Consider the following 21,245-nt stretch of genomic DNA (forward strand, 5'->3'; position numbering starts at 1 on the left):
ATCTCATGTCAGCTCAAGCTTGAAGTTGTTGAGAGTGGTGAGGACAAGCGGAAGTAACCTTGGGCAACAAATTCTCTGAAATGAGATATGAGAGTGTAATAGGGGAACTACGAAGCTGAAATTTGAACCATGTTCATTGTTAAAAGGTCATTCACAAGGTGGAATTGGTACTGATGAGGGACGTCGTCGCAAAAGCGACTAGATACAGTGTAACTTATTGAAGTTCTGCACTGTACACTTAAATCCATTTCAGGGCAATGGAACTAAAGGTGCAATATTTATTCTTAGATTAATATTTCGTTAATATCATTACTCGATAGTTCTATCTTCTCCCCATTTTAACCATTCACAACGGTACCGCCATTGCAGTGGATGGTCTGTCCACTAACACACGAGCTGTCACTCGACGCCAGGAAGACTACGCACGTAGCAATCTCTGATGGCTGAGCAGGTCGCCCCATGGGGCTTGTGAACTGCTTCTGCGCTTCGTCGTCCATTGTGGCGGGAATGAGAGGTGTCCAAACTATGCATTTTTAGTCGTATCACACGTTGGTGAGATTAGCTTAACATACCTGGTCCAGGAGCGACAGCATTAACACGAATGCCCTTGCTGACATATTGATTGCTGAGACCGCGTGTGAATGAAACAATTGCACCCTTTGTGGATGTGTAATCGAGGAGATCAGGGCGACCTATGTAGGCGTTGATGGAAGCATTGTTGATAATAGTTGCTCCAGCCTTCATGTGAGGGAGGGCATATTTGGAGATATAGAAGAAGGAGTGGATGTTGATGTTGAAGGTATGGATCCATTGCTCCTCGGGGAGGTCTTTGATATCCTGGACCATCATCTGGTCTAGCTCGATTGTCAGATATGCTCGATATGCTCGATACTGCCAGAAACACTTACAAGCTGCATTGTTGAATAGAATGTCAATTCCGTTCATTTTCTCCACGGCAAAGTCAACAAGTTTCCTGCAGTTCTCTTGCTTTGAGAGGTCAAGAGAGATAAGATGGACCTTGGCACCCTCGTTCTCAACCTGCTTTTTGGTGTCCTGAGCATCCTTCTCTTCCTCTGGTAAATAGGCGATGACAATATCCGAAACGCCCTCCCGACCGAACAGAAGAGCAGAAGCAGCACCGATGCCACTGTCGCCTCCAGTGATCAGTGCCTTTTTGCCTTTGAGCTTTCCAGAGCCTTGGTATGTCCTCGAATTGCCGCCGGCCTCAGGTACTTCGTCACGAGTGGCTTTGGGGTCGGGCATCTCCCTCTCAGTTCCAGGGAAGTCCTGGTGAGAGACGGGGATGTCCTTCTCTAGTTCTTGGTCAGTTGCTATATCGTTGAATTGTTGAAAGTGGGGAGGGAGAACTCACCATTCTTGAAGTTTTGAGTCGTCATTTTAGCGGTTGGATTATAGTCAATTGTGCAATGAACTTCTCGAGCTGGAGGGGATTGAAAATTCTTTCTATATCACTCGGAAGAGCCTCCTCTTTTTAATACTCGTCGTACAAGAACACACGGAGCATTCGATCCGAATCATGATGAAGATCGATCGATGACGACACTACAGTCGGGGTTGAACATTTCTTCGTCACAATAACGGGGCCAGCCAAGCAAGAATGCGCATCCATGCTGACAGCTCTTTTTTTAATCTGGCGTTTGGCTTTCCATCATGTGGGAGCTCCTCTATCGATTGATAGAAGATCGAGCTATCGACCAATGGTCATGGGCGTACGCTGGCTTATGCCGGCGGAAACTGGCACGATGGTTATGACCCTTTCGCTATCTTGTCGCGAACATGACGATCTTGTTGCTAAAAAGAGGGGCACATATGTGCGGTACCTTGTTCAAACCCCCAATGTCGATGAGATTGCTGTGACGTATAAAGTTGCAAACAATGGGACTTTCGGACGGCCGCCGACGCCTTTCATCTGTTCGGCACTGTCCGGAGCGGCCCCACTGTGCCGGACCGTCGCCTAATCGTGGTGTCCCGGCGACGCTCCTCACCAGGGAATCCCATTGTTGCACGAAGTACGGATGCATCGTGGAGCATCTATTTCCCCTCCCATCTGTGCACTTACGGATTGAGACTTTCAGTTGAGATACCGAAAAGGTGGTCAACCGAACATAGCTACAACATGCGTAGCGCCGGCCGGGTCATTCAACATAGTAATATGATTTGAGCCACACAAGACAGCAGGCAACATTGCAAGATGAATAGTAGGAAGCAAAACTGAATAAACCGTCTAAGCCAAAGAATATCCCGTACATAGCGTGCCTATGAACTGTATACGCGCAGTCTTGATCATCATCTCGTGCTGTTCTCTTTTTCCCATGCAACTATAATGTTCGTCTTTCAAACACAATGCCATTCCAAACTCAAATCGATAAAAATTCCCAGGACGCCAGGTTCCGTGTCATGCTCTGCTCGCCGATCGGTAGTATTGTTACAGAGCAATCGCGCCTCGACGGCTTTCTCGGGTATGGAGGAATCCTTGGAAGCCACAAAAGACGAAGAAAGCCTATTACTGTCAGTAAGATGCAAGATTGGGTTCGGGTTACGGATAGCCAATCTGTTTGATCGAGGAAGGACGTACAACATAGACGAGGACGGCGATGAAGATGGTGTCTGAAACTGCCTTGCCATCTTCGGGATCATCTACGCCGCCCGTGAATTCTTCATGGTTGCTTCGGTAGAGGCCCGCGAGAGCGCTGAGGATAACAATGGCGAAAACAGAGAGAACGGTGCTGGAAGTTTCATGTTAGCTTCATCATGGCAGTTCAAAGGGATTGGCGCACCATGACCACGCGTTAAAGGCGCTGACGACGGGCTTCATGATGTGGGTATATAGAAAGGGCTCAAGTATGGTTGGCCAATCGATGTATCGCTATGGGTGTGGTGGTGATGGATTGTTGTGACGACGTTGATACTGGGTCGCAGCTATAGCTCCGTTGCTGTTGGTGGTAATGCGTCAATGTCGCCGTTTAGCTCCTTTCCTGCCTCAGCAACAAGGCTGAAGAATGAGCCACTACCACGCACCGCCACATATTGAATGCGCCACTTTATCCAGCCAGATATTGATAGGCACGGTCGGGCTAGGCAGGCCCTAAAATTTCCGATGCGTACCTTTTATTATTATCAGGTACCTAAGGTAGGTATTATTAGTGCAAGATGCATGTCTCTGCGTTTATTCTATGTTAGTTTTTCTCTAACTTGTTCTGGTGCTGGCTAGGTACGCAGCATAGCAAACAGTGCTAACAATATACCTAAAGATGCTTACTTACACGGACGATCTAGGTTGTGAACCTTGCGAAATCCGAAAGAATAGCTGACGATCTTCCTCAAGCCGGAATTCGTGCTCAGAAGTGTAACATTGAAATTGTGCTATTATCTTGGCTGACGAGAGGCAACCACAATCATGGCGTGCAGTTTGAACACCTCCGAAACCTGAGAAACAACCCACAAGTTGTGTGGTCTAGCCATGGCCAATAAAACTGGGCAACTATTTCTGTTATTCTTGACCATGGAGGTTAGCTGAACTGTCTCGTGGTAATGTAGGTTGTAAGCATTATGGCGGCTACTAACATTGGAGCCCACCAAAAAGGTTAAGCCTCTGACTAGTACTCTTTATAGCAGAAATGTATTGGTGTCTTGAGCGACCTTGGCATTGGAGCTCTGTGCCTCGCGCTCCAATGGCTTCAGGCACACCTCTGCCCATAGCTCAACACGAAACGAAACGAAACGAAACATGCAAGCGCCATGTTGATGATCGCCAAACTACTGATCAAGAGAGCTACCGCGGAGGGTTCTATTCCGTCAGATCACGGCCTTGTCAGAGACTTTAGCTAAGTGGCCCTAATGAGGCAATACCAAGGCTCGGAAGTTGAGAGCATCTCATGAAAAGGAAATTTGTGATGCCATCATTACGCACACGTTTTGCTTGTTGTGCAACAGCGACACAAGCAGCAAGATCCCAAGCCAGGACTTAGTAAGATGGATGTTGCTTTTAGACGCCGTGTGAGGTTACGCAACCCTCCCTCTCTTGTTGCTTGTTGGCTGTCTGTCGCCTGTCAGCGATGCACCGTCCCCAGCACCCCTCCTGGCAAACACGGGGTTCCGTGTGCCGAAGAGCTTTCAAAGGGCTTGACCTGTCCGCTGATGCCCCATGCTGTGCTTGGCCGCCATAGCCGTTGAATCAAAAGGTGAACAAACGCATGGCGCCGTGTCCGTTGAAACAAACAAAGCCTAAGCCACGTCGCTCGTGAATACGGGCTGTCCCCTGTGGCCACCAATCGTTGGACAGATATCTCGGCACAGGGAGACTATTGCTTGCTACGGGGCCTAGAATGGATCGTATCTCTCCCCCGCGTTATTTGCTAGGCAATTCATTCGTTGGGAGTGGAGCTAAAGAGCCTCTTTTTGGTTGCTGCTTGCTGCACAAATTCAGGCCAGGCTTTGCCCAACACGGATTGGGGACTTGAGCATTTCCTCGTTTATGCGGCTTGTGCTGAGAGCTTTTGACATTTTGACCAATCTAAGTTCAATTATCCTCTAGGATTATCGCGTGGTGACGACGGTCTTGGCAAGCTTCAGCGCCCACGCTATATATAGCTTCGGCTGCCACTGCCACTGTCATTGTCACTGCCGTTCATCATCTCATCTCAACCTAAGACTGGATCCGTTGAATCACTTTTGAGCAAGCCTCAGCACCTAAATAATTCTGTCGGGCCCTAGCGGTCATTTCACTCGCTCGTATTCTTTTAATATCGAGATCCTACTCTTACTTCGCCTCGACGGTCTTTAGTCATAGTCGCACCTGCTTGCCTTACACACAGCATTGCCTACACAGATTGCACAGCTTTACAATCTCACTCAAAATGCGCACTCAAGCTATGGTGGCCGTCCTGTTCTCGGCGCTTGCCGGGCAGGTTTTTGGCCAGGATGACTCTCACGATGCTCCCAGAGTCAACGACAACCCTATTGGTGTCAAATACAAGGCCACCCTTCCCAAGGAGCCTTTCTTCAAAGATGCCGCAATCGACGGCAATGTCAAGGGCTTTATCCAGGCTGAAGCTCCGAGCGATGGACACGGCGTCCAGTTCAAGGTCCAGTTCAGCAACCTTCCCAAGGAGGGAGGTCCCTTCAGTAATTGTTCGACTATCGCTCAGCCAGACTGTAGCTGACTCTGCCATAGCATACCATATCCACGTTGAACCTGTTCCCGAGAATGGCAACTGTACCGCCACTCTCGCCCATCTCGACCCTTTCGCTCGTGGCGAGGAGCCTCCCTGTGACCCTGAGAAGCCTGCCTCTTGTCAGGTTGGAGACAACAGTGGGAAGCATGGAAAGATCACCAGCGACCCCTTCACAGCCGACTACATCGACTACTACGCCTCCACCAAGGAAGGCATCGGGGCCTACTTTGGCAACCGGTCGTTTGTTCTTCATTATGCCAACAAGACCCGTCTAACATGCGCCAACTTTGTGAACCTGAACCCGGGTGTTATCGACTCGAACTACACTGCCCCAGCTTACCTCCCAACACCGACTGAGACAGTCAACCCTGAGACGAACACTCCTACTCCATCAAGCACAGGCAGTGGCACTGGCGGCAAGCCTATTTCTACTGAGACTAGCGTTGTTAGTCCCAACGGTGCCTCGTCTGCTACGCTCCCGATCAACCTTGCCCTGGCTGGTGTCTTTGCTCTCATTCTTGCAATGTGAGGGAGTTGATGATGAAACTGTATTTGATGCGAGGGGCGATTTCAGTTCAGTTCGTTGAGGAAACCGAAAGTTTCTGACTTGTCTGGAAGCAGATTGCTGTTTCCTTGAACAAAGCTTGATTGATAGGAGCTGCAGGGTGTTCTAGTTTGTCAACAAGCAGACATAATACAAAGAAATCCTATTTGAAACTTGTCTTTACGACTACGGCGCATGTCCAAGTGAAAATCAATGCAAATCGGTGGTTAGGGATATTACCATGTAGGTTGGTGACCAGTAATGTACGGCACAGATGTGCCAGTTATCACTGGCCGATTGAATCAGGCATTGGATCTTATGGATGTCAGTTGATGAGTATCAAGGTACGTGAAAGAAATGCTGATCCATTTCTTAAATGGAAGTCTCGGAGGCTCTCGTTCCATTCCATTAGTTTGATAGGGACCTTTGTAAAAGCCCCTTGACCTTTCCCTAACTGTAATTACCTTATATTTATTGTGAGGAGCTTAGGGTAGCTGTACTATTCCATCGAGGTTATCAATTTATGCATCCAGGGCTTGCAAGAATTAACTACGAACCATGACTCATAGGAGTAATGCGATAAGTGAGGCATTAAGATAAATTTCAAGCACTATTTCTTGTTTCTTCGTTGAGCAGTGTTATCAGTCGATTGCTGTAGAAGATTCCGGACTCTCTTATACCCCTGCTCGCATCGAGCTCGACTGGGATTGCGCGCATCCTTTGAGTGGATGCCGGGCAACCATCGATCTCTTGCACTTGCATCTATTTTAGTGCACTTCTGCCCCCAAATCATCGTTCTCGAGGCCCGGCCCTAGCGCACGTAAGAATCACTAGAGCTGACCAGCCAAGCCTAAGGATTTTAGCTGCATCCATCTCTTCTTTCAGCTGGAGCCCAGGCTGTTCAGCTCATCAACATGAAAAGCATCTGTCAACATTCAAGCAAGGTTCAAGGTTCTCAACTTCTGAGAAGTCAAGCAGCTCTTGGCCGAAATCTCTTCAAACCCTTGCTACTGTCTGTAATTAGCATTGCTTCCTTGATTTGGCCTTGGGTAGCAGACTAGTATTCACTTCGGGAATGTTCTATCACATGGAAAGGGTCAAAACGAGAAACTGCCCTAGCTTGGACGTGCAGATACATATGCAGGCCAAGCCGAGGAACCGGGCTGATCTGATCAGAGTTGTGTCATATATTGATTCTGGTTGGTGAGCGGCTGTGAGCCAGGTGGTGACCTATCCCCAGATATTCCTTGATCATGCTTCCTTGCCTGCAAAGTCAATTAAAGTACTTGTTGACCGATCTCGATGGTTCTTTATCGTTGAACATTTGTTTATCTTCCGAGACTGTCTCATCTTCCGTTAATACTCGTGGAAGTCTTTCTCCCTTCCTAAACACAGCTGCTAGTCAATCAAGTGCCTATATGGCCCCCTCAGTCATGGTACGTCAGCTTTGTAATCCAGAGCCACCTATCGGTCTATCTTGGAAGGAGACTGACTACGTGCTCAGGCAGACACAAATACAGCGCTCAAACATCGTTCAGAGCGAGATATACGTTCTCCAGACATGGAATATAACTCGTCGGTCGAGGATTTCCGAGAATACGAGTATCCCAACATGGCACAAGGTGTGACAGTCTGACTCCTTGGTTCTTCATCCCTAGATCCGCTGACGTTTGCTTACAGGGGCTTATCTTGATCATGGAGGAGCTACCATATATGCGCGATCCCTTATAACCGGCTTCTCCCAAGCAATGATTGGTAACCTCTGGGGCAATCCGCACTCAGAGAATCTCCCGGCAAAGTTGTCGGGTGATATGGTTGATAATATCCGGGCAAAAGCTCTTGATTTCGTTGGCGCTGATCCAAAGTATTTCGACCTGGTCTTCGTCGCCAATGCTACGGCTGCTATCAAGCTCGTTGCTGACGCGTTTCGGGACATCGGAGAGAAGACCCCTACCAAGGGCTTTTGGTATGGATGTCACAAGGAAGCCCATACGAGTATTATCGGGGTTCGCGCACTTACGTCAGGGGACTATCATTGTTTCGAAGATGATGAGAGTGTTGAAGAATGGATCTCGCGGCCTTTCAGCTGCCAATCCCGAAGAGGAAAATCGACCAGCCTGGGCTTGTTCGCATATCCAGGCCAGTCCAATCTTAGTGGACGACGATTACCACAGGACTGGTCGAAAAGAATACGGCAACACCCTCAACTTCGAAATGTCTATACCCTTTTTGATGCTGCGGCTCTCGCCATGACTAGCTCCCTCAGCTCCCTGTTCCACGATCCGATGGATGCACCCGACTTCACTTGCCTTTCGTTTTACAAGATATTTGGCTTCCCTGATTTGGGAGCATTGGTTGTTAGGCGGGCATCTGGGCATATACTGAACCTGAGGAGATACTTTGGCGGGGGAACAATTGCTCAGTTATCCCCCTCAAAAGACTCCCGGGTCATGAAGAAAGTTCCCGGGCTGGGGGATCTGCACAAAATATGGGATATACATGAGGGTGTCGAGGATGGCACACTGCCATTTCACAGTATCTTGGCGCTTGGAGTTGCCATTGATACACACCTAAGGCTTTATGGCTCAATGGTGAGTTGCCATGTCACTTTAATACTGAGATTAACTGACGGTTGGTCGCAGGATACGATATCTCGTCATTGCTGTTATCTCGCTCGCTACTTATATGAACGTCTCGTGGACCTGAAGCACCGAAACGGATATCCATTGATCGAGCTATATGTTGATAGCCCATTCATGTATGGCGATCCTTCACTTCAAGGGCCAACTTTTGCCTTCAACATTAAGAAAGAAGATGGTTCATATATCCCCTGGACGGAGGTAGAGAGGCTTGCCAATAGCGCTGGAGTATACATACGAGCAGGAGGTAAGGCCATCATCTAGATTCATGTTAGCACTGCTGACGATTATGCTTCAGGCGTTTGCTGCCCTGGTGGTGTCGCCAAAGCTCTGGACTATGAGGACTGGGAATGGGACAGGATCTTCTCAAGCGGACACGCCTGTGGTTCAAGTGAGATGGCAGTCATACATAATAAGCCAACGGGGTATGTTACACCATAATCATCAAATTCATCAACTGACAGGAGCAGAATCGTTCGCGCGAGTCTCGGCCCCATGACGACGAAGCGAGATATACAGGCTTTTATATCATTTCTTTCCAACGAGTTCAGCACAAAAAGCGCACCAATACCACGATTGCTCGGAACAGCAAAGGACTTACCGGTACGGGAGAAGTTCCCCTACCTGACATCCGAAAAGGAGTTTAGTGAGCGCGACCTTGTTTATGACCATTGACATATATGCTGGAAGAGCTTGATGCCTATTTGAATTTTATTGAGAAGCCAGCTAAAGAGTTTGGTGTGTATTAAGGAAGCTTTGTGTGAATTGGGGCGGTTTTTGTGTGTTTGTCTACAAAAGCCGCCGGGGATGGGTCTCAAAAGGGAAGATCTATATTCATCTACAGCTTAATCACTTCCTAATCTACCTAAGTTAATGACTTCATGTTTCCGTGAGATAATTAAAAACATATCTTGACCATGCTCAGTCAATTATCCAACAGTCACATAATTGTAGTGACGTTCCGTCTAGTGCGTGCTTTCTTTCATCTTCTCCCTGGGGAGATCACATTCGTGGAACGAGAGCTTTCAGCGGAAAGACGATCAGACAAGACCTAACTCCAAGGCCTCGAGCATGACCTTTGGCGGCAAAGACAGTCCAATTATGTCATTTAAGTACTGGCACACTCGCTTATGAGCGATATCAGATCTATAGATATTTCCGATTTGACAAGGAAAGACAGCTTGCATTCCAGGTCGCTTATCGTTGAAGCACCTTCCTCAGCATCTTCGCAGCACTATGCTGCCTTCACGTGATTTGCATCATATCCAAACCACCTTTGACTTTACTACAGAAAACCATCACGATTACCTGCGTTCAAGCACAATAGCGTTCCGACGATTTTATTGTTTTTGGGCCACAAAATTTTTATCCAAGAGCTTTCTCCCAGCCAACATCAATATAGTCGAAATTTCTTAGCCTTTTCCTTTCGTCCCCCATGCAGTCGTCGCAACTAGATTCTTTACACTTACCCCACGTCTTCGATACCAGAATACAGCCTTGATCGATCTACACATTGTGGTCTGCGATCAAGCCGGTTCGAGGGCCCCCAGATTTTGTACCAGCGCACAAGGCATCTGCTGGCGCTTTTCGCCTACGCCGCTGTTTCAGTGCAAAAAAAAATGGCAAAGAAAAAAGGCAGCCAAGCTCCTGGTGGTGAGGGGCAGAACGCGACCCTGGACAACACTTCGCAAACGCATCCACAAACCTCAAATACTATGGATACAAACGGAGGGAGTCAAAAGAAGAAACCAAAGACGTCCAAGGATGGTTCTTCTTCCTCGTCTTCGTCTTTACAGACCCTTAATATTTGCCGGAACAAGTAGGTTTGGTTATGCGCCGCTGATTTTCCTGCAAAGTGGCCATTTGCGATCCGTTCGATTACGGAGTTGACGCTTTACCTTAGGCATTGGCGATACATATCCGCTTTCCACGGTCCGTGGCTTCAGATGCCTATCGAGATCCTCGAAACAATTGCCAACATCAACTACAATACCCCCCGGCCGTGTCCTATTGACCCTGCCGTACTCTATGACCTACTGAAGATTCGCCGTCTCGTCGACGAAGCCACCAATCTCGCTGTGAGAGCTGCTAGTGATATTGCCTCACCCGTGTTGACTAACGTCCATGGCGGGCTACCCGGCGCATCTCCTATGTCTGTGTTGGGAATGACGGGGCCAGGACATGGGACAAAATTGAGCCGCGAGCGCAAGTTTCGGATGAGGGAGCAGGCAAGCCAGAAGCTTAGCCGTGCATACCATCTAGATGAGATTGCTTGCAGTGTTGCAACAATGCAGGGAGCGTCACCGATTGATGAGATTGGGGCGCTGGTGCTGTTTCGTAACCCACAGGATCCAGATGCCAAATATGTACATTTCTTTCATGAGAAAATACCCTCGCGTCAGTTGGCAGAGTCCACTAGTCTTCAGCCTTTGGCAGATATCATATCCGAGAGGCCCAACGAGGGCGAAGCTCTTCGAACACGTGCAATCGTCAAAACTTTCAAGGAGGATTTTGAAGGTGCGGCTCATGACTTGACGGCCGCTCTCACAGTGTGTCGAATACATCAACAGCCCCATCGACCCAGTGGCGACGAACTGGACTCCCAGTATTCACATCGGGGTAGACGATGGCGTCAGGACATTATCCCATCTGAAAAAGAGCAACCGAGTAGTTTGGAAACTCAGCTGCTGTTCCTTCGTGGTGCAGCGTATCTATCAGTGGCATGTCAGCATATCGAAGATGGCATCCCGACAAGTCAGAGCCAGAGTGGGCATGTCGATTCGCACAGCCCAGACGAAGCTTTTGATCCAGAAGTCAGTGGCCGCAAGTCGCCAGAGATTGAAGAAAAGTCTCTCCGTGAACAGACCGAAGCGCAGAAGCTTGTCAAGAAGTACGCAAAACTGGCGATCCGAGACCTCCTCGCCTTTATGTCACATCTTGAGTACGCGCCCAATTTACCATCCTCCATCGCAAAGGACTTTAATGATCGAGTTAATTCCTCCGCAAAAGGCACCCGCCATCCTCGCCCTTCTGAGGCCACATACTCTCTCGAGCCACATACCACTTACGCCATTTCGGAACTCTTCGCCGCCGTCCCCCCTTCAGACCTCCCTCCATATCCTAGCCAAGAGTTGACAAAATTGAATGGCAAAACACCTCTTTTCGATATGCCCCAGACGTGCGAATGGTCGACCTACCACCCCCTTATGGCCGACGCCCTTCACTCCCTCCTCCTTTGTCACTGCCTAGCCCAAACTTCGACCAAGGAGCTTGAACGCCACACCTACATGGCGGCAAGGCTGATCCGTATCGCCGATGGCTATCCGGTTTTTCAACCTAGTCGCTCTGCTGCTCGGTCTGACTGGGTCGAAATTCTCCGCCGCGCCGAAGGTAACTGGCTACAGCTCAGCGCGTCTTGGGAGACCTTATGCATACCTGTGCCCCTCCCGTTCTTATACGATACCCTCCCCCAGAATATCTCAAAGATGCACATCGGTACTACTCGCAAGGAAGCTGCCGCCGCCGCCGCATCTCTGATCAATGGTGGACCTGACAACGCTAGACCAGCCGTACCAAGTGCGACAGATAAGGATCGACAGCTCAAACGGGAACACAACCAGCGAGTCTACGAAGCTCTTAGTGATGAACGAGTCTGTGATGATGCTACTTTTCGTGCATCCCTTATGGCCAGAGAGAAGCGCGATGAGAGAGAACGTGCAGCAGCGGCAGCTGCTGCCAACGGCTCTTCATCCAATGCCATATCTACTAACAATTCAGGTCCCAAGGGATGGTCTGACGAAGATAGCAACGACTACCCCCTTTGCAGTGTGAGGGCTAGCCTTATCGCACAGTGGGTGCAGAAAGTACCCCCCGTCACTGGCACCACGCGACGCAAGAAGCGTACCAAGAAGCCTGTCAGTAGGGCAGCCTCACTGGCTGGTCCTCCAGAGAAGAGGAACCTTGAAGATGGAAAATAAACTATGCTGTTATAACGACCCTTTGCTAACCCCCGACTTATTTGGTTGCTGTTTCTTGCCATTTAGCTGGTATGTTTCCTGCCCCTATTTGCGGGAACCTTGTATGACGAAGAGTAAGCTTGATGTCTGGAAAATAATATTTCGTGTACTTCACTAAGCGGTCTCGGGGCGGGACTTTTCATGACCAATGCATTTCATACAGTACAAATCAAGACTTGAAACAGGAGCAGGTCTATAATTCAAGCGTCCATCTGCAGACAATGTCTAATGCTTTATACCCAAGAAACGCCGTCCATGCTTACATATCCTGTGAAACCAATCCGTTGCCTAGATTCATTCTACCCTATCTTATATTTAGCAATGATCTTAATACCACCTGTTAGATATGTTCCCTCCGTTGAGGAACGCATCAATGTCTCCCATCCCCTCGGTCTCAAGCACATTCATCAACTCAAGCTGCTGAGACTGTGTAAGGCTACCCTGCCTAGCAAAACCATAGTCAAACTGAGGAGGGACATTCCCGCCTTGGATATTCTGTAGCCCAAGACCAGAGCCCGACATATCGCCATAGTTCCCAGGATTCGCCATGGAATCGTTGAAAAAACTGTTGCTCATGTTGTTGAAAGCGTACGGGGAAATGAATGGAGCAGGAGGCGAGAACCAATCGCCAATACCGCTTGGGGTTGGTAGAGGCCTTTGGGTGGGTGCAGCCTGTGGGTTTTGAGGTACAACAAACGTGGGCCCACGTTGAGATTGTTCAATCTTGATAGGAGGAGATACGTTCGCCTGCACGGGCACCAGAGAAACTCCAGCTGGCGAGGCATGCTGCATAATAGGTGTAGGATGGGCTGTCAGGGTGTTTGAGGGCGATAAAGTATTGCTAGGGGTTGGTGTTGTCAGGTTGCCGGTCGGAATGCTGTCAGGAGGAGTTGGCAATTGCTCTGACATGTGATCCGGAGGCGATGTCATATGCTGCTCAGGGGTCGTGGTGGCTGGCGGTGTTGGGTCGTCCATCATGGTCTCGCCGGGCTGCATAAAGTCGGGTGGGAAGTATGAGAATCTTCGCCCCGTAGGTTCATTGCTCGCAGGGTTGAAGAAGATGGAGTTAGACCTGAAGCTCGGCTGAGGTGGAGGGAAGTTGGGATCGAAGGCGTAAGCATTCATGGCTTCAGGTGGTGAGTTGAATACATGGTTGAACTGAGGTGGGTTCTGATAAGGGGCCTGGACTTGTTGAAGGTTCTGGAAGGCTTCGGGCGAGTTAGGGTCCGCGAAGGAAGGGGGCGTGGTGAAGAAGCCGGCCGTTTGTCCCGTCATTGGGCGTTCATCGTAGCCTTGCAAACAAGCTTTTGAGAAAATGGAGTAAAGTTGAGAGGCGGACGCAGTCCCAGGCCATCTTTCTGTACAACGATCCAAAACCTCCATAGAAGTCTGAACGAGGTTTTCAACCTCATGGCGGGGATGCGCTCGGCGCACCTCTGGATACGAAACAGTCCATAAAAGTGTGTTGAGGGACATGTTCACGGTCAGAAGGAAAACCCATGTGAGATCTGCGCCACTCTCCATCTGCTTAGCATTGAGCTGGATGATGTACGCTGCGCTCTCGTAACAAATCGCCGCGGCGCGAGGTGATGGCTTTGGGATCTGCGGAGAGGGTCTATACATGAATATCCTCATCTGATGATACCTGCCAGTGAACCTATCGAATCGCATTAGACATAGAGAAGAATAAAACGGAGGGGGACATACCAGGGCTTGCACCAATCGGGGCTTGTGGGTGATGCATCTAGCCATTCTTTGTTCATCTTCTCAACCCTTGCAAACCAAGGGTGCGAGTCGTTCTTTGGTTCTTCCTTCTTCTTCTCATACAACGCCCTTCGGATCTCGGCCTGACACATTCTCATTCTGTAGAAGTGAATAGCAACAAGTTTGCGCTCGCTGGGAGGGCCTGGCTGGATGCCCTGGTCAGTGATGTTGTCGTCGTCGACTGCTGCGAAGAATTCGACGTCTAGTCGGTCGTCGCCTGTGGCAAAATTGTTGGGCCTGCCCATACTGTGCGCCAAGCCATACTCCATCGCGGCCACAGTCCAGATAATCCGCCTCCTCATATCGATTGTTTTGGCATCCAAGTTGTACCCTGTAGAAATAGTCTTCTCGCTGGCTAGTCCTTCCTGCTGGCATATTCTAGCTGCCAGGCCGATAACATAGTAGATCGGCGTCCTTGTAGGGGTGAGAAGCGAATATTCTCCAAGAAGCACAAGACATTGCAATGTCTTGAGATCCTTTGGGCGGACGACGTCTTCGAACAATTGCATTGCTGCCAAGTAGTAGCTGTCTGCTAAACCAGCATATTGCGTGTCAAGCTTTTGTAAGCTGATGGCTACAAGCATTCTGACAATAAAAAGCCGATATGGATCAGTGTCACCATTGTAGACCGCATCCAGGTCCTGTAGAAGATCCTTTTCGTGAAGAACAGGCCAGAAGAGTTGGGCTTTCATAGGTTAGCATTTCCCATGGAGTAGTTCACAACAGGATTGAGTTTTACCTTTTTGGTTAAAGATCTCCAGTAACTTATCTGCAACGGCTCTTGTGGGCAAACTCTCGGCTGGATGCTGGCTAATCATGGGGTAACTCTTTCTCCTTGCCGAAGGCCCCGTCATTTGTATGGACTGCATACGAGCTTGTCTGGCGCGGACACTGGGGATGAGATCTGAGATGCGTTTGGAATCAGTGTATCTTTTCGCTTGCTCCATAAGAAGACGAGTCATTGCGATACCGCTACTGGGTCCTAGGTATCGAGGGGTCTCATCGCCACCATTCAGACGAACCATTCCGCCAGGCCGAACCATATCTTCATTACTCGTAGGATACTCATTTTCGTCGTCGGTATATTGGCTAAGCTCCGCCTCGAGTTGCCTGACTTTGTCTTGTAGCCTAATAACATAATGCCTGTTGATCTTGCGACCTTTGGCTGCATCAAGGTATTCGCAAGTCGATCCGGATCTTTCACACGGCAAACAGCGGGGCAAAGTCGGATCGCATCGAGTTTTCCTCTACATAGGAATACATTAGCATGTAGCTTAGATCATCGAGTTGCACTAAGAGGATAGGTACCTGTCGGCAACGGCAGCAAGCAGTTAGAGTGTGGGCAATGCGGTGACTCGAGCCGTCGCCATCCGAGGTTTCTTCGGTCTGCTGTACAGGTTTCCTGAAAGCTGGCGGAGGTGGCGGCTGCTGCTGGAACTGGACCATATGGTGTTGAGGGTGACCCATGAAGACGGGATTCTGGCGGGGAGCGACTTGGCCGAAGCCTTGTCGGAAGATGTCTGCTGGGTCCATTGGATATCGGCGCAATCGCCTATGAGGTAGGTTGAACCTGGTCGCGCGCAGGCATCCGATGTCGAGATTATCGGTATCGAGAGGCCGATGCGCTGAGAAGCACGGTTACGCACGCACAGGAGGAATAGAAACAAAGCAAACAAGGCACAGGAACGGGCCGGGGTCTTGAACCAAAACGATGATGATAGATTCTAACTCCAGGACCTGAACAGGCGTTTATGGATAATCCGTGATGTTAAGGGAGGTATACGCTGATGGCAACATCACCGCTGGTTGACTGAATAATATTGGTCAGGCGCTTGTGTTGTGGGAGTATTTGGTAGAGGACAAAGCAAAGTGATTGTGTACCTACCCAGGTGAGGTATGGATCCGGATGTACGCCAAAGCAGGTCAGTTCTTCGACGACGCGGAAACGAGGGGCAAGGCAACAGGTCGATGGGCAGGTCAGTTGTTGCTGATTGGCTGCTCGACTCTTGCGGCGCCCAAGCGTCCAGGGCAAAAGAGGTTGCAATAGCGGGGAAACTGTTCCAAGTCGATGCTCGCTAACAAGACCCTGAGAAATTTGAAGCCTCCACTGGAGTTGAAAGCGGCACAGAAGGCTGGGCGGGTCAGGTATGTCAACGCATCACCAATGCCTTAGTAAGTTGACCTAGAGAATTAGGGCCTCCAGTGAAAATCAAGAGAAAATAGCTTAGTAGCTAGAATAGACATGAACACCAATATTTTGCTGGTCTAAACCACAAGACCATGATTTATATGCTTGGATCGGCTAGAAGGATAAGGTTTGCAGGTTTCCTGATGAGCAACAGAAGTGACAACCCGCTGTTTGACAGCTCGGCGGCAACATTAGTAACTTATTGGCTGATGAGTGATGAATGTTTCAGCATTCAGAAAACCTGCCGCCCCAGATAAGGTGGACGAAAATTGACTTTACCTCGACAGGGCTAGTCTTGGCCTCTATTAGTGCAGATCCTTGAATGACAGGTGCTGAATTGTGGTGAATTTTATTGTTCGGTCATCCCGCTCCGGGACCTTAGACATTGATTCCAGGACATGCATTTCGCGTGGATCATGTGGCCGAGAAGCTGTATGCGATATTAGACGGCGAGCGTACAAAGAACGATGTATATGTGATACTCGTGTCAGCAATAACATGTCGCGCAAATCTGTTCAGGAAGTCCCTCACAACACAACCACGTACCTTAAAGGACCCATATACATAGGCACGATTCCCTGGTGTAGATTCAGGCATCTGCCGTAATCTGATAGAGCCCACTCCAGCTTTGACCAAACATGGTGTCACATCGTGTTATTTTATGGGTCGCGGAACTTGAGCTTGATATTCAAGTACCGTGCGGAATTGATTCTTCTCCAGCTGGACGTGCCACCAGGCGAATACCTAGTAGTTATGCATGCATTGGATGATTTCGTCTGTTTTCATCTGCCATGGACTGGATGCTTTGCTCACGAGACCCGCTAATACAGGTATCCTACGGAGAACTTTAGTAGCCTCGAAGTCTGTCCGCGCCTCTAGGTATCGGTTGATAAATAAGCTACAAAACCTTGCCATGCTGCCACCCCACGTTTAAGATCTGAAGCTTTGTTTTGAGTCGACACAAAATTCAATCTTACCCGCTACTCAATCGCCTTTGCAGACTGTAACTCGGTCTTTATTGTTGAGTATCATTTACTTGTCGCCAGTCCAAGCATGAGAGTTTCAGTCAAGCAGAGAAACATATAGCTGTAGAACCGACGGACGTTGGCCTGTCACGAGGAGGTGGAAGGGAGTTATGATTGCACAGTAAGGTATTCTACAGGTCAAGTACGTACACAGACACATTGACTAAGGTACTCGGCATTACTTAAAGTAATAGTATTAAACTGACGTGCATCGGGGAAATGAATCCGGCCCGTCCGTCTAAGATTCGTCGTATCCTAAGTTCGCCCTGGTTCTGCAACTCTGCAATTCGGTGGCTTAATACGGCATGATAAAGACAGCATATGATAGAGTTCGGGACCTTTGTACGTAGGAAAGCTTGTTAGCGGGTATTGGTAAGTATGATAGGATTATTCAGTCTTCGGGCAGTCATTGATCACTGACCCTAAATTTTGTTCTGGGGTTGATGAATAGAGTTTACAATCATGAACCGAGGTAGTTGTTTTACTGACGCCCGCCTGGGATGAGCTTACTTGCCAATAACAAACAACTGAACTGTCCGTACTGTCATGGAGGCTCGCGCTTATCTTTTTTTTCTTCCTTACCCATATATCGCTGGCATTTTTGATGCACAATAACAACAACTATTATCATCGTCAGAACTAGCAACGCTCTTCCATACTAAAACTGCCCATCACGGATCATATAATAGACCCTGTACCTCTTGCTAATCGTCATTTGTGCCGCTGTATAACCGCACTACGCCATCTATTCTCTACCTATCCACCCACATTTATTGCCCCGCCCCGCTCGACAACTCGAGGGACACGAGTCGACTCGATGAGACAATAGCACTTTATTACCTTTGTTGTCGACAAAACTACATAGCCATGTTTTGCGGTTGAGATGCCACTTCCCTCCCGTCATCATCTGAGACTGTCCTTTCCAGAAACTTAGAGAGAGGTCTGAAACCGCAATACAACGCGTTATCGACGCATCGAGTTTTAAGTCCATTCCTGGGATGATTGTCCCGCAACCGTCCACTCAGAAGAACTAGCCAACGACGCCACGGAACAGTGGATTGACTGCTGCACAAGACCGCGTCCATTGCCCACGCCCCTTTCTGATTGCGCTTCACGTTGTGGTCAGGCCCCTTTGAGATTCTTCAAAAGCCAGCTACAATCTCTTTGTATTCCCGGAGTCAACGGCTTAGATTACAGGCCAATCCACTGACTTCTGGGACCAACATTGTCCTCGTGGTCTTAATTGTCTCGCTCCCGAGTGGAGAAATTTGACGACACTCGAACGAACTGTTACCCCAGACCTCACCCATCAACTACTATCTCCAGTCAAGCTTGCTCTGTTCGTTACGCTTATTGTAGTTGGTTGCACGGACACTCCGCTATATCAGTCCTTCAGGACTTTTGCCGTCGATACCTTGTGCTAAGTCGGCATCTACAGGCTTGAAAAAATGCCACGTCCGAGTTTCTCTCACAACCCGCTTTTGAGGGTGTCAAGGCCAGTGTCCGCTTGTTCTCGGTGTAAGTAGTGAACCTGTTATTCGAGGGGCCATGTTTGCTGACTGAATTCATGTATCAGGCCGCGCTGCCAAGGTCAAGGTAAATACAACTTAGCTTGCCGCTCATACGTTGCGGACAGTGGCTAACATCATATAGTGTGATGGCAAACTACCGGCTTGTACAGCCTGCGAAAAGGCTGGCCGTTCAAATGAGTGTTCAGCGGCAAACGATCAGTTCGCTCGAGGCAAGGAGAGAAGGTTGGTTGATAACTTGGTCGTTGAGAGTGAGAGCCAATCTAATCTTTGTGCTCAGTTACGTGGCAGCCTTGGAATTACGCATAGAGAAGCTTGAAAAACGGCTTCAGTTTGCAAAATCACGCAAGGCATCCGTTGCACTCCATGATACGGATGCATCGGCCTTCAGCGTGCAACAGATGGATCGTAGAGACTCTCTTGCACTCATTCGCGCCGCTATACATCGCAAAGCGGCGCAAAAGCGGGAGACTTCTGATGTCAACTCTCTTGTATCCGACTTTGGCTTTCTGTAAGTACTAGACAGCAACTCAAGTCCTTGATTTTGGTGCTAACATGCCTCGATAGTTCTGTTAATGCGACAACGCGAGACTTTGAGCCTATATCAACAAACATGACTTTTGCTAGACTTGTCTTGGCGGCGACAACGAACGATGCCCTTCCAGAGTCTGACCAAGCCCGCTTACCTCCAAGGCAAACTGCCCATGTGCTGGTCCAGCATTACATGGACAACGTCTATTCGTTGTTCCCCTGCTTTCTGGAAACCTCGCTCTTAACCGCTCTTGACGACATATATCAAGAAGATACCCGGACTATCAAAGACTCGGACTACTGGATGGTGTACATGGTCCTTGCCATTGGCTCTATAGCCCAAAGCAAACGTAGCCAAGATACACACTATCTCACTGGCCTCGAATATGCGTCAAGAGCTATGAACCATGCTGATGGTGCTCTCACCCCTGGATACGTGACGCAAATCCAGTCGCTTCTTCTTTTGACGCAGTATGCCATGTTGGACCCTGCCCACTTCGATAGCTGGCATTTGATAGGTTTCACAGCTCGTGCGATAGTTGACCTAGGCTTTCACCAGGACCCTCCTTCGTCTGCTGTCCCTGACAAAGCTTCTCTGGACATGCGACGCAAAATCTTTTACTGCGTCTACGCTCTTGATCGGTAAGTCTCCAAGACCCTTTCTTTGGGACCAAGCCCGCAGCTGCTAACCTACACATTAGTGCCATCAGTATGGTCCATGCGCGGACATTCTCATTTACCGACGATACTGTTAATGTCGCCTTCCCTCAGGCATCTCATAACGGGAGAAAGAGTTCTGTGTCAGGTCCCATCACCGGTCCCCAACCCGCAGACCCTGCTCTGCTGCTCTTCCAACTCCGACGAGCGCAATCCCATTGGTACCAGGAGTTGTATCAATCAGGTTCGGTCCCTCTGCAGGATCCAATCTCCTATGTTTGGAAAATGTGTCTTGATATGCGCGAATGGCAAGACACTCTGCCAACAAATTTGGCCCCTGAGATCAGACAATTGTTCGACCAAGAGCTGAGGTATAGCTACGTCTACTGTATTGCACCCTCGGCCAGGGCACCCAGCATCACCGACTACAACCGTATCCTGATTTTTGAGCACTCGATGGCCTACCTGGACACTGTCCATGAGATAGCACATGGCGCACAAAATTCTGGGTTCTACACATACCATGACGTGTTGAGGGTCTATTTCATGGCGAACCAGTTCCTCGCGGTTCTAAGAGATGCGGAAGATATGCTTCTTTCGGGAATGCCGGTTCCAATTCCAATTTCTCGCCCGGGCGCTGCACCTGCCCCTCCTCTCCCAAGACGATTGCAGCCCCAAGGAATGAATGGAGAGGATAACCTTGATCGCAGCTTGAGATGTCTCGATAAGGTCTCCCAGACATTAGATACCTATGGAGACCGTTGGGCAGATGCCTCGACCTGGAGAGAAAGTTTTGGTATGATATCCCAGGAAATGGTGGACCGACTTTCGAGGCGAAAGCAAGCGCGTGATACTGCTAGAGAACAGTATCAGTTACAGTATCAGAGCAGAGGTATACCACCTCAAACTCAGGCTGGGTTTTAAATACAAAGCTCACCACAAATCAAGGAGATGTCATGGGCAGGAGTTGATATTACACAAATGCTCCACGGTGGCCACTCCTGATAATACATCCCAGAATCGGGATTTGGAAGATGATGGCAGAAACATTCGTCATGCTTAACTCCAAAGCGCTCTCTAGGGCCAAGGCTCTTAGGTTGGATTTTGGGTAGAGTTAAAGCGTAACTTCCTGGTGTTCCGAGGTGCGGTGTATTATA

General features: G+C 49.0%; 8 protein-coding genes across 8 annotated transcripts; 5 read left to right on the forward strand and 3 right to left on the reverse strand.

The window, feature by feature from the left end:
- Window positions 1-338: 338 nt before the first annotated feature.
- FPRO_01052 (uncharacterized protein) lies at window positions 339-1,397 on the reverse strand (the record flags this gene model as incomplete). Its single annotated transcript, XM_031219615.1, has 4 exons — window positions 339-523; window positions 573-854; window positions 909-1,313; window positions 1,373-1,397. 4 exons carry the CDS (start codon window positions 1,395-1,397, stop codon window positions 339-341), a joined length of 897 nt encoding a protein of 298 aa, XP_031075420.1.
- A 231-nt stretch (window positions 1,398-1,628) lies between these two features.
- On the forward strand, window positions 1,629-1,979 carry FPRO_01051 (uncharacterized protein; the record flags this gene model as incomplete). Its single annotated transcript, XM_031219626.1, has 1 exon — window positions 1,629-1,979. One exon carries the CDS (start codon window positions 1,629-1,631, stop codon window positions 1,977-1,979), a length of 351 nt encoding a protein of 116 aa, XP_031075421.1.
- A 467-nt stretch (window positions 1,980-2,446) lies between these two features.
- FPRO_01050 (uncharacterized protein) lies at window positions 2,447-2,836 on the reverse strand (the record flags this gene model as incomplete). Its single annotated transcript, XM_031219637.1, has 3 exons — window positions 2,447-2,521; window positions 2,597-2,747; window positions 2,799-2,836. 3 exons carry the CDS (start codon window positions 2,834-2,836, stop codon window positions 2,447-2,449), a joined length of 264 nt encoding a protein of 87 aa, XP_031075422.1.
- Window positions 2,837-4,877: 2,041 nt separating this feature from the next.
- FPRO_01049 (uncharacterized protein) lies at window positions 4,878-5,724 on the forward strand (the record flags this gene model as incomplete). Its single annotated transcript, XM_031219648.1, has 2 exons — window positions 4,878-5,145; window positions 5,195-5,724. The coding sequence occupies 2 exons, from the start codon at window positions 4,878-4,880 to the stop codon at window positions 5,722-5,724; spliced, it is 798 nt and encodes a 265-aa protein (XP_031075423.1).
- A 1,268-nt stretch (window positions 5,725-6,992) lies between these two features.
- On the forward strand, window positions 6,993-9,053 carry FPRO_01048 (uncharacterized protein; the record flags this gene model as incomplete). The annotated part of the gene is made up of 6 exons (XM_031219659.1): window positions 6,993-7,175; window positions 7,244-7,361; window positions 7,420-8,330; window positions 8,382-8,625; window positions 8,677-8,803; window positions 8,849-9,053. 6 exons carry the CDS (start codon window positions 6,993-6,995, stop codon window positions 9,051-9,053), a joined length of 1,788 nt encoding a protein of 595 aa, XP_031075424.1.
- A 944-nt stretch (window positions 9,054-9,997) lies between these two features.
- FPRO_01047 (uncharacterized protein) lies at window positions 9,998-12,355 on the forward strand (the record flags this gene model as incomplete). Its single annotated transcript, XM_031219670.1, has 2 exons — window positions 9,998-10,197; window positions 10,282-12,355. The coding sequence occupies 2 exons, from the start codon at window positions 9,998-10,000 to the stop codon at window positions 12,353-12,355; spliced, it is 2,274 nt and encodes a 757-aa protein (XP_031075425.1).
- A 366-nt stretch (window positions 12,356-12,721) lies between these two features.
- On the reverse strand, window positions 12,722-15,691 carry FPRO_01046 (uncharacterized protein; the record flags this gene model as incomplete). Its single annotated transcript, XM_031219682.1, has 4 exons — window positions 12,722-14,051; window positions 14,102-14,843; window positions 14,898-15,405; window positions 15,467-15,691. 4 exons carry the CDS (start codon window positions 15,689-15,691, stop codon window positions 12,722-12,724), a joined length of 2,805 nt encoding a protein of 934 aa, XP_031075426.1.
- A 3,128-nt stretch (window positions 15,692-18,819) lies between these two features.
- Window positions 18,820-21,012, forward strand: FPRO_01045 (uncharacterized protein; the record flags this gene model as incomplete). The annotated part of the gene is made up of 6 exons (XM_031219693.1): window positions 18,820-18,889; window positions 18,948-18,967; window positions 19,025-19,125; window positions 19,181-19,411; window positions 19,468-20,073; window positions 20,133-21,012. The coding sequence occupies 6 exons, from the start codon at window positions 18,820-18,822 to the stop codon at window positions 21,010-21,012; spliced, it is 1,908 nt and encodes a 635-aa protein (XP_031075427.1).
- Between the last annotated feature and the right edge of the window lie 233 nt (window positions 21,013-21,245).

Source organism: Fusarium proliferatum (assembly GCF_900067095.1).
Source record: "Fusarium proliferatum ET1 genome assembly, contig: FPRO_scaffold001, whole genome shotgun sequence".
NCBI lineage: Eukaryota > Fungi > Ascomycota > Sordariomycetes > Hypocreales > Nectriaceae > Fusarium > Fusarium proliferatum.